The sequence below is a fragment of the Volvox carteri genome (genome assembly GCF_000143455.1).
Source record: "Volvox carteri f. nagariensis unplaced genomic scaffold VOLCAscaffold_62, whole genome shotgun sequence".
Taxonomy (NCBI): Eukaryota; Viridiplantae; Chlorophyta; class Chlorophyceae; order Chlamydomonadales; family Volvocaceae; genus Volvox; species Volvox carteri.
The window spans coordinates 494,882-506,959 of NW_003307605.1; the positions used below are offsets into that span (position 1 = coordinate 494,882).

Here is a 12,078-nt window from a genome sequence, read left to right on the forward strand (position 1 = left end):
GGCTGTAACTGAACATCCTGAGGGCTGTAATGTGACGTCCCGAGGCCGGGGAGGGGCCGGTGAGGAGCCGGTGAGGGCGGGGAGGGCCAGTGCGGCCGTAATGGGTGTAATGCAGGACGAGGAGGAGGAGGAGGTGGAGGAGGAGGAGGAGGACGCTCCGTGAGCCCCAAGTCTCTGTAGTGCAACCCGCCTCCGTGTGCTCTTCGGCTGTCTGCTCCCCCCCCCCCAACCCCCCGCCCTGCGCGCCCTGCTTGCCCTCTTGCCTCCTGCCGCCCTGTATTCCTCGCACCTCTCCCCCCCCCTCACAGGACAAGACGGGCGCCACTCCGCTGTTCGTGGCGGTGCATTGCGACCAGGCGAATGTGGCCTTCTTCCTGGCTGGGAGAGGGGCGGCACTGGAGGTGGGGCAGTGGGGGGAAAGGGGGGAAGGAGGGTGTCCCCGGTAGGTTGGGGGAGTAGGCTGGATTGCTCCCTCGGCCGCACACATACACACACACATGCTTACACGGGCAAACAATGCCCCCTGATATGACATGGGCCCTATAGCTGCGCACCCAGCACCAACCAGACAGACAGACAGACAGACAGGGCTACACCGTGCCAACACTTCCTCCCCTCCTCAAAGTCCTCATCCCCCTGCTACACACACACACACACACGCGCGCGCGTGCGTGCGCACACGCACATGCACACGCACACCATCAGGTCGCGACCAAGGACGGCGAGACGCCCCTGTCCATAGCCGGGGAGAACGGCCCCGCGCTCCGGCAGGCGGCGCAACAAGGCATGGAGATGGACTGACGGACAGACAGACTGGCCTGGCCTATTTGGGCGCCACGACGTCGGCTGTGGGCCCTGGGGCCCCGATGCAGGGTACTGGGCTGCGGTGTCGGCGGGGAGGGCTACCAACTGCACCCTCCCTGGACGACTGAAGGACGGACGGAGCTTATTTAAAAGGAGCGCCCAATCAGGAGTGCAGCGTTACGGATATTTAGTCACTATTGCTGGTGCAGGTGTTGTTAAAATGTTGTTGGAGTCTGAAGCGGTATGCAGCTCAAAACAGGGGGTGTCGCTGTTATGGCTAGGTAGTTGCCGCGGGCGTCACAGTGACAGTTATGTGGTTAGAGCGACCGTTATGGCGGAGCTGCTGGGCCGCTGCCTAGGTATGGCTGTACCACGGGGGTGGTGGAATGTCACTTTGGCGGTTAGTCAGACGGTTAGGTAGGCGGTTAGTCAGGCGGTTAGTTAGACGGGTTGTATGCCCGCCAAGGAGAGCGCTTGTGGCACACAAAAAAGTCTTAATTTCAAAAGTGATTTCCCCCTGTGCTGCCCTGTGCTGCCCGGGCCCCGAAAAACTCATCGTCCCTTCATAAGGCCCAGGGCTCATGGCCCATGCTGCCCAGCAAGGCCGTACGGCACTTCTCGCCTTTTCCCGTTTAAACACATCCAACCTCACTAAAACCCACAGGCCAGCTTATCCTTTATCCAGCAGCCCTGTCTTCCCGAGAACACGGTTACAGAAGTACCCCGCCCTAGCGTAGCTGCACACTTCTGGAGGTGTTGTGATTGAGCGATATCAGCTGCTTCGACCTCCTATGAGGAAAGTAACTGGAATGCAAACACGGCTACCTCCTTAGCAACCCCCTTAGCTGGACAGGGAGAGTGAACAGGTAGGAGATTTTCACTGGGAGCAAAAGGGCGCAAGAAAGGCTGAAAAGACAACAGCGTTTGGTTCCTTGTGCTGAGGCCATGTCGGCCATTACATTCAGCAACACGGGCTTGGTGCAGGAGCTGAGGAGCTCTTGTGTCAGCTACGACTGGCAGCTCGATGAAGGCGACCTGGCGGACACGGAGGGCAGCGGCATGACGCGACTTAGATTGAAGAAGCCATCTCGTCGCAAGGGGCTGATGCGGGCTTAACACAGAAGCGCCAGCCGCGCCAGCAAAAGGTCGAAGAACGGGTGCCGGCCGAAGTGCTGGCCGCCGTGGACGCGGCCATTGGACTCGGGCAGCACAGATCGAAGTCCGGGCGTCGAATCAAAGGGACCCGAAAGCACCCGAAAGGGACCTCCTTATACTGAATGAATGGGGTGTTACACTGTGCCGGGCCACACCCCAGTGCAGGGCAGGGGGCGTGTTTACATCTCTTCGTCCGTGTGAATGATTGGATGAATGAACGAACGAATGAATGAATGAATGAACAAATGGAAGGGGTGTTACATTGTGGGCGGCTCGCCGTGCACATGTCGTACAGTCGAGTGCCGGGGGCCCTTAGCCGGGCTGAACTACAGCGCAAGGCGGATATTCTGTTCATCTGTTTGTCTGAACGAACGAATGAATGAACTGTGAGCGGCTCACCGTGCACACACGCCTCTGGTTCGGGTCGGTTCGGGTGGTGGTATTTTTTCGTTGAACACACACACACAATGAATGTATGAATGAATGAGTACGGAGTACGGTAACCAGGCATGTAGGGTTCCTGCCCCACGTACCGGAATCGAAACCAACACAGTACGCACGAGAGACACTTGTAAGTGCTCCCCTTACAGAGCTGCCTTAAAATTCCTTCGATTCCGGGTGCCTGCCTGAGAGTTTCCGGGCCGACCCCGCAATCGATCGAAATTGCTCGGTACAAGGGTTTAAATTGGCACTGGGGCTACACCCGGGACAAGTTGAATTGCCGGGACAGGCCCTTGAATTGGCCTGACAGGGACATTCCGACAGTCAGAATTGGCCGGTTCGGGGTATCGAATTAGAGAAGCACAGGAATTCACGTAATGTGCGAACGGGGCAGCCCAAAGAATTGCTCTCCCCGACCCTGTGTCCTACCCTCCCCCCTCGTGGAGCACGAATCTAAAATCCGAAACAGGCAGGAACAAGAACAGGAACAATAAGTAAATCGGTATGGGTATGGGACGTGCAATTCTTACCTTGCTGCGCACACCACTAGAGGCTTTAGCGCTGGGCGAGAGGGGCAGGGGTAACAGGACCGTACAGGATGTGGTGCTGTCGGTGCTGTTTTCGGTGGCAGTGCCGGGAAGATCCAGCTCTTGAAGCATTTTGGGTTGGGGCTGATACCTGTGAGGAATGGTGCGGCGCCTTTGACAGTAGATGGCGTGGACTCTTTCCCCTGGCGCTGTAAGCAGTTGTGGAGCGTGAATAGGTGCGCAGTACGAACAAGGCCGTACTGCACTAAAACCAATCTTTATGCGATGAAGGGCTTTACGGGGGATTGAATATTTTGTTCTTCACCTCCACTTCCGTTTCCTTGATTGTGATTTACGGAAATTTGCACAATGCTTCATCCTTATTATTTAAACATTTGTACTCTAGACGCATATGCTTTCAAGTGATCATTTATGCATCTTTTTAAGCCCATACATCATCGACATTGCTGTGTAAGAGTACGTAACACAAACGCACTTTTACCGACATCGGCAAGTCAATTCCCACCGTTACAACGCCTGGCGGCGCTGCGTAGCCTAGAAAGCCCCCAGTTATATGGATCAGGACGTATCAGACGTACTCAACTGGCGCTCGCTTCGCTGGCAAGATGGCTGCACGTAAGTGTGCGCGCCGCGTGTGCTTTGCCGTTGCGGTTTGACTGTGCGGGCCCACGCCACGCTCATCAGGCGGTTGAGCATCGGCAGTTGTATCGGGAGGTACTGGAGTTGTGCAGATCTGCACCCTCAGACCTCACCTCCCCCCTTAGAGGAACCGAACACACCACATCTGGGCATCACAGGTACGAAGGCCTGGAGGCGGGCGGAGCCTGCGAGTCACACGGCGTGATAACGTGGCCCGATCGCCGCGAGCGTTATGAGGGGCAACTGCACGACAGCCGTCCACACGGTTACGGAGCGTACCGCTGGCGGGACGGCACGTGAGTCCGTTGAGGGGCAACGAGGGGCCCAACGATGAGCCCTTCAGACTCAGCCCTTTAGAAGGGGTCGAGGTGGGGAGGGATGAGATGGGGTGTATTTAATAACAGGCTAGGCGAGGTATAGAACCCCAAGTTACCCCCCTAGGCTAACCAGGTCGCGGTTAAGGCATAGCGGAGAGGAAGGGGTTCCGCCGAAGATACGCCAGGGCGGCTGGTGGGGAGGAGGAAGGGGGCCAGGGGGTCCGCAGGGGGGTGGCGTGCGGACCCAGGCAGCGCCAGGGGGAGGGCGTCTGCCACACAACGTGCTAGAGAGCTCGTCACACAGTGGGGGTTTACGTAGGATCTTAAATAGGCAAGGCAACAGGGTAGAGGTAAGAGGGATGGGGTGGGGATTTGGAAGTTTAGGGAAGATGCGATTCGGCCACAGACGGGGTTCCGCGGATTGGGTCAGGACTTGAGCGGAAATTGGGATAGGGATTATGCGCACAAGCCCCAGGGAAAGGAGGTGCGGAGGCTCCTCCGTATGGTCCCACTCGGTACGTGTGTGTATGATGTTGTTACAGGGTGGTATAGCTTCACCAGCGGCCCCCTTTCCCTTGGAGGCAGTTCCCTGCTCTCCCCTGCTAGAGGGGCACTCTAATCCATTCAACCCATCCGACTTCGGAATGTATTCGTTGGGTTCAGCAACTCACCACCAGCATCCAACCAAATCTAGCGGATCAACGGCGCCACAACTTAGTTCCTGGTCAGCTCGCAAGTTGATATAATCACGCCCTACACCGTCTACAAGATGGGGGGCCACCTCCCAATTCAACACCCCTCACACACCGAGAGGTGTCGGCAGGCGGATTTGAACCCGGAACCTCCGGGAGCAGAAGTCAGGCCTTAACTTCTGCCAGCCACCTGCCACCTGTGTGTATGTATGTATATCGGATGTGTGGATAGCCATCGGTGGGACTCGGATGTATGTCAGTACATGCATGTCGGTATATGTATGTATGTATGTATGTATGTCGTGTGTATGCTTCATGTGCGCGTACGTCGGGAAGGGAGAAACAAAGTACGGCAGCTATAAACCAACGCCATGGTTGGGAAAGAATTGAGTCATTGCTGGTGTGTCGTACCGTACTGCAGGCTGTACCGCGGCCAGTGGTACGACGGCCACATGCAGGGCTGCGGCGTGCTGATCTGGAAGGACGAGCAGGGAGCCATTCAGGCAAAGGTACGGATCCAAATCCAGATTTCGGCGCGTTTCTGCCGTATTTTGGAATTTCGTACTTAACGTAAAGAGCGGCGAGCTCACTCGGTCTGCCATTACCTTTTTCTGACACACCTTTGCAACATCCCTCTCCATCTTCTTCCTTCTCCCCGCACTTCAAATCAAACTCAGGTGTTTTTCCCCTTGCCTTTCCCCCCGCCCCCCTTCCCCCTTTTCCCGGGCCCCTCCCCCGCCATTCCCTCCCCCCTTTCAGGCGGGCAAGTTTTTCGGCGATGGTTATGTGGGCCCTGTGCCGGGCTGCTCCTCAGAGGCCGCTCACGAGGCGGCCTTGGAAGCTGACATGGCGGCAGGGAGGGCTAGGCTGTTCGAGGTGGGAGGAGGGTGGGGGGGAAGGAGGTTACGAGACGCTGTCAAAAGACGAGTTGACCTGGCGAAGTAAAGGACCGAGACATTGTCCCCGGCCCTCCTCCTCCTCTTCCTCCTTTCCCGTCAGCTCACCAACTGCAATAAACTCAGTCGCGATAGTCCATTATGACAGCAGCGCCGGTACAACGGCTCCACTTCTCGTCTCCCGTCTCCCTGCTCTTATGTCTTCGTTAAAGCTGGTTTGGTTTTTTTCCCTGCACATCATGTTTTCCAGTTCCGCTTCTCTTCACCTCCCGTTTACGAATCCCGCCAGACGCATCTGCCGCGGCGCCGTGCGGAGATAGCCCCCACCCAGCCCTCACCCGGCCCTCCTGGAGCACCCCCCGGCTGGGGGGGGGAGGGCGGGCAGGGAGGCGGCCAGGGGATTGGCCCCGGTCAGAGGACAACAGCCCCAGCCCCAGGAGCAGGACGAGGAGGCGGCGGCGGCGGAGGAGGAGGAGGACGGGTTGAGCCGCAATGGGAGCTGTCCGCTGTTAGTGGGGTCAGCAGCAGTAGCAGGGGCAGTAGCAGCGGTGGTGAGGGAGGCGAGGATGTCGGATGGTGGCGGGGTTCACGGCCGTTTTGGAGGCCTGGGGGGTTTGTTGCCCCTCGTGGTGCTGGAGGAGGAGGAGGAGGAGGAGGAGGAGGACGGCGCGGTCGTTGGGCGGCACGAGGATTGGGGGATGGGGGAGCGGCACTAGGGGATGCCGCGAGTGGGTATGCGGGGAGCAGCAACAGTGGTGCTGCTGGTGATGGTGGTTCATTTCAAGGTGGCAGGTTGGGGGCCGAAGTCAAGGGATTGATGGGAGGTGGAAAGATGTGGGGCTCTATTATCGAGAGCGCGCGTCAAACGCGCTTGGGTAGGGGTAGGGAGGCGGTGACGGAGGAGGGTGGGGGGTTGGGGAAAAGGGAGAAGTGGGGAGGGGACGATCGAGGACGCGGAGAGCGTGTGACGGGGAAGTTGGTTGACGGCCGCGGCAGCGAAGAAGGCGGCGGCAATGGTGGTGGCGGCGAGCTGTCCCGGTTGACTGTTGAGCAACGACGACGGTTAGAGCGGTTATTGGCTTCAGAGCTGCTGCCGGGGTTGGGGGGAGGTGGGGATTCGAATGGGATCCTACCTACCTTTGCCGGTACTGGAATCCGCGGGACTTGAAATGGAAAAAACAAAAATGGATCCAGATCCCAACGTGAGCCAAATCGGATATGATCGCGGGTGCCCTGAAGGTTTCGTTTAGTCAATGAAAGAGGGCATTTGTATCAACCCTGCGAGGCTGGGCACGGAAGGAGGTCCCTTTGGGGGGCCTAGGCAGTTGTGCAGCTGGAGTTTTGGGGGCTTGGGTGAGTTTACGTATTGAGAAGATTTGAAGTGGGGAAAACTCATGCTTGCGTCGGTATATGGGCGAAGCGAGGGACGGTGAACCTTGTTTGCTGACTACGGGACATTCGTTGACGAAATACAATAATGAAGGTAATCCATCTTTTTGGGGCCTGTTCGAATTTTGGTGTTATTCCTTGGCAGAGTCATGGCGCCGCGAAAACCAAACTTCAGCAAGAAGGACGTGCAGGGCCTTGAAGTGCATCAACTGCACCTTTCCGTTTGAAATCCACCTCAGCATTCGAATAATACAAAAAAGCAAATTGCTGAAAGCCTGCTGTGCGCGAATTATTCACCAGTGTGTAAGCAGCAGGGTGCCGGTTACTCCTGGGGTACGGTTACGTCTAACGGCTCTACGAGCGATGCCGCACTCCGGACTTGCAAAATTATGCGTAAAGCGCAATTCCCTACGATTTTATTATATCATGAAGCTTTCGTGGAAACGGGCGGTTTAGTTCCAGTGACTTGCCGTCGGTGACAGAACCTAGGTTTATTATACAAGAGTTTCGCAATACCAATTGCATTTGAATAACTTCATACTGCTATCCACAAGCGTTCGAGACAACAGTTCTTGTTCGCTTTGCGATGACCACCTTGAAGTTCGAATAGTCCAACAAGGTCCTGATGCTCCTTAAAGGCACTTAACCCAGAACTGCACGCTGACATACGGAGTATGACAGCTATGTTTACGGAAGAGCCTGGCGGTGCTCAGACGAGGTGCAGGAAGCTTGCCGTTGTCATCGGCGCGGGTGTGGCCGGCTGTCAAGCCGCCCGAGCCCTTCTCCGAGCAGGCTACGACGCACTTGTTCTGGAGCAGGGGCGCGGTTCGGGCGGAGTATGGAGACGCAACTACCATTCCTTCGCACTGCAAGGTCCGCAGCGGTCTCTTCTCCCCTAACCCCCCCCCCCAGTTCTCACCTTCATCTCTGCTCTTCCCTTTCCAGCTTAAGACGCACGCCGCAAACCCCAGCCGTCACCGAACAAGGACGCCTAGATCCATTCCATTCCCTCAAACCATTGCCGCCTTCGCGAGCGCTGCCACGTCACCCCATCCCTTTACACCCAGCCACAAACCTAACTGTGCCGCTGCCCGCACCCTTGAAACCTCCCCCCACCGGACCGCTGCCTCAGCCATCCGTGCCCTCTCCCAGCCCTCCAGCCCCCCCCTCCCGACATCTCACAGACATTTCCTCTTCTCTCTTCACCCCTGCCCCCCGACCCCTCGCCCCTCACCTATAATCACTACGAGGAGTGCAGTCCCCTGGTCCTGCTACACTTTTCCGGAGTTTCCGTACAATAAGGCCCCGCGGGAGCTGGCCGAGCGAGCCGCACGCGAGGTCTATCCCTCTGGAGAAACCGTCAAGGTGGGGCAGTGGGGCAGTGGCGAGATTTCGGGGTTGGGAGGGAGAGGTGGGAGGAAGAGGGAGGGGGAGGTGGGGTGGGCTTTGTTTGACTGGAGGGCATGTCGAGCAAATTCGCTGTCCCAGGCTTCTTGGGATTGTTCCCTTACCTGTACGTCTGTCTGTTTGTCTATACTTAAAAGGGTTGGGACGTGCCCAGCTCGGAGAGACCTTGTGTTGGCCGGCAGGTGACAGGTCGTTGGTCGTTGGTCGTTGGCCGTTACTTTGCTGATATGTTTCCCGGGGAAGAGTTATGATCACAGACCTGATATACGCTCATCTGGGGGCGAGAGGGGGGCCGCCGCCGCCGTCCCCCCTGAGTGTTTAGCTGTGAGCGCTGCAGCTGGTGCACCCCGAGCTGGAGCCTCAAACCCCCCGGGGAAGGGAACCGGATGGTGAAGCTTTTGCCGTTATGTTGGTTCTAGGCTATCCGCTCCGAAACCTCCTCTGAGAGCTCCTCCGGGGACACCCCGAGCCGTCCGGGGTCGCCCCCGGCTCGGCAGGCCGGTGCAGGGCGGCACGTTGCGGGGCAGGAGGGGGACCTGTGTGTGTGTATGTTTGTGTGTGTGTGTGTGTGCACAGGGCTTAGGAACAAGGGAACAAACACTGAAAGGGTGGCATGCTTCCATTCTGTCGTACACGCTTCCGTACCTGTCGTACACGCGTTCCCCTCTCACGGCTTTAGAGCCTTCCTGATCTTCAAATCTCAGTGTTTCTTTCCTGCCTCCGCCATATGGCGCCCCTTCTTCCCCATTTGCCTTTGTCATGTAGCCCCGCCCTTATTCCACCTCCTTTTTGCAGGACTATATCGCCGCGTACTGCGCATATTTCGACCTGGAGCGTCACATTGTGTACGGCGCCAAGGTCGTACACCTTGCCGTACTGCCAGGCAACCGCTGGAGCGTGCGTTTTCGCCATGCCGCCTTCCCCGGCCAGTCACCGCAATTAGGACCTCTCAAAACTATGGAGGCGGATGTCGTAGTCATGGCAACTGGCATGTACTACAGTCCGTATGTGCCGTCCGTACCGGTGAGTCATGTTCTGACCTGGCCTGGGCGAGGGGGAGAGGGCCTTCCATTGCCTTAAGCTCCCTAAACTCAGCCCATGTCCATGTCTTGAGCTGGGTTTTCCTTCTCCTCCTCCATCTCTTCTTTTGTTCGTCTGGTGTAACAAATGACCATCGTTATGATCACCGCCTTCACAGCTACCACTGCACACGAAGCGCGTTTCAAATACCCCGGAGGCCTCACCACCCCCACCCCTTTGACCCGGCGTCGAGCCCCCCGGCTCACCCGCCTCCCCGCCCCCTTAACCGCCCTTCCTGACCCCCTTCCCCGCTCACCCACCCCTCACCCCTCAGGGCCTCGCGAGCTTCAAAGGCACCGTCCTCCACGCCCGGGACTTCTCCTCCGTCGGCGGCCTGGCGGGCAAGAGGGTGCTGGTGCTGGGGGCAGGCAAGTCCGCCACGGACTGCGCAGTGGTGGCCGCGTCACCCGCCGCCCGCGCCGCCTCCGTCGTCACCTTGTTCCGGCAGGCGCACTGGCCCCTGCCCAGGCAGCTGTTCGGACTGCCCTTCCACCGAATCCTATACACTCGGTTCACGGCGGCGATGCTGCCAATGTACTACACCGGTACGGCAGTGGTTATGTACGGCGTTGAGTACGGTGGGAGGTGCTGCGTGGACTTTTGGGGGGATTTTCGGGGTCGGGCCCTCCTCTCTCTACATATCTATCTCTGCCCCCCTTTTTTCTGTTGTCGACGACATTCCATTTCTCCTCGCCCTCCCCTTCTCCTCCTCCTCCTCCTCCTCTTCCCCGTCCTTCCCCTACACACATACAGACATACATACAGACAGGCAGGCGGCTGGCAGAAGTTAAGGCCTGACTTCTGCTCCCAGTCGATCCAGTCGACCCGGGTTCAAATCCGCCTGCCAGCTCCTCGGGTGTTTGAGGAGTGATGAAATGGGAGGTGGCCCCCCATCATATGGACGGTGTAGGACGTGATAATATCAACTTGCGAGCTGACCAGGAACTAAGTTGATGCGCCGTTGATCCGCTAGATTTGGTTGGATGCTGGTGGTGAGTTGCCGAACCCAACGAATACATTCTGAAGTCGGATGGGGTGACGGATTAGGGTGCCCCTCTAGCAGGGGAGAGCAGGGACTGCCCCGGGAAAGGGGGCCGCTGGCGAAGTTAACCACCCTGTAACAACATACATACAGACAGACATACAAACGCACTTCTCACCCCTCAACCTTGTTGCAGGTCAGGACCGCGTCTCCAAGCGTTTGAAGCATGGGCTGATGTCCCCCCTGAAGAGGTTGTTTTGGAGCAGCTTGGAGCGCCACGTGGCCGGGAAGATGCGGCTGCTGGGGCACCTGAGGCCGGAGCTGGACTTCGTGCAGGATATGTTCTTCGGAGGCCAGGTGGGGCGCGGGAGGGTGGGGCCCGGCCCGGGAGGGGAGGGGAGGGGAGGGGAGGGGAGGTTGCGCGGGTGCGGGAATTCTGAGGTGTGGCGGATGGCTGCAGTATTTCCGGCGGGGGCTACCGAGGGGCTGTAGAGGTGGTGAGGTTGGGGAGTGGGTTAAGGACACGGAGGGTGCGGGGTGGCCGGCTTGGAGAATGGGACGGCGTTGTGTGTGGTGGTGGGGATGGGCGTGGGGTTGCTGTTTGGCGCAGGTATCTGCTCAGGAGGAGCGGAACACAGAGCACTCCGTACGCCCCACATTGGTAGTTGACGGTTTGGACGTCATTAGGTAGTTGACCGTTGGCCTTCGTGCACCATCAAGTGATTCCCTCCCTCAACTCCGCGTCCTGTCCATGCTCGTCCTCCGCGTGCTCGTCCTCCTCATGCTCGTCCTCCTCATGCCTCATGCTCGTCCTGCTCGCCTCAGATCCAGGACGGCTCCTGGAACGAGGCCGTCAATGCCGGTCGTATCTCCGCCGTACAGGGCACTCTGGCGGAGATACGGCCGGGCGGTGTACGGCTAACGGACGGCACCGTTATCGATTGTGACGTACTCATTTTCGCTACCGGCTACACCAAGGACTACAGCCTGTTTGACGCGGCTACTGCCGACCGGCTGATGGCGGCGGGGGGCCCACCCGGGTGCGGCCAGGCGGGACTGCACCTGTACCGCTCCGTCGTGTGCCCCTGGGTGCCTAACTTGTACTTCATTGGCTGCGAGGTACGAGTGGAGGCGGGTTAAGGGGATGGGGCACACACACATGCGGCCCACACACACACACATACACACACTGTCCGCACATCACACATCCCCCCCGCCCATCTCCCCCCACCTCCCTCCCTCTCCCTCAAGTTCCTACACACACACACACACCTACCTGCCCCGGTAGGTTGCAAGATTGAGGAATGGCGGTCAGTCGCCTCCCTTGTTTTAGACTCGTACGGCAAGTTGGTACTTTGGACACGTTGGCAGTTGGCCCCTTTTGCTGCTTTTGCATTATTTGATTCCCCAGATCCACAAAACTGGGGCCCTCACCACCTCCCTCTCCAAATACCCCAAACGCCCTTCCCTTTCCCCCCAGGCCTCCTCCTTCAACAATGTGTTGACCAGCGGGCTGCAGTCCCTGTGGATGCTGCACCACCTGCTGGAGCGCCTGCAGCTGCCGGGACCTCAGGAGCTTGTGAAGGTGAGGGAGAAGACCGGGGCAGGAGAAGAAGGACAGGGCGGGGAGGGAGGCCGAGTGACCCGCGGGTCGGTGTGTCGGTGTGTCGCCCAACAGCTGCTGTGGGGCGCAGCGCTGAGGGAAGTGATGGGAGATGGTTGGGCAGG

General features: G+C 58.5%; 2 protein-coding genes across 2 annotated transcripts; both read left to right on the forward strand.

Annotated features, from left to right (window-relative positions):
• Positions 1-308: 308 nt before the first annotated feature.
• VOLCADRAFT_119433 (uncharacterized protein) lies at positions 309-801 on the forward strand (the record flags this gene model as incomplete). Its single annotated transcript, XM_002956519.1, has 2 exons — positions 309-401; positions 706-801. Coding segments are annotated over 2 exons (189 nt in total), but the record flags the coding sequence as incomplete, so codon positions are not given.
• A 2,700-nt stretch (positions 802-3,501) lies between these two features.
• On the forward strand, positions 3,502-11,469 carry VOLCADRAFT_119434 (uncharacterized protein; the record flags this gene model as incomplete). The annotated part of the gene is made up of 9 exons (XM_002956520.1): positions 3,502-3,563; positions 3,746-3,883; positions 5,018-5,105; positions 5,356-5,483; positions 8,066-8,246; positions 9,084-9,311; positions 9,643-9,946; positions 10,547-10,707; positions 11,176-11,469. Coding segments are annotated over 9 exons (1,584 nt in total), but the record flags the coding sequence as incomplete, so codon positions are not given.
• Positions 11,470-12,078: the final 609 nt, after the last annotated feature.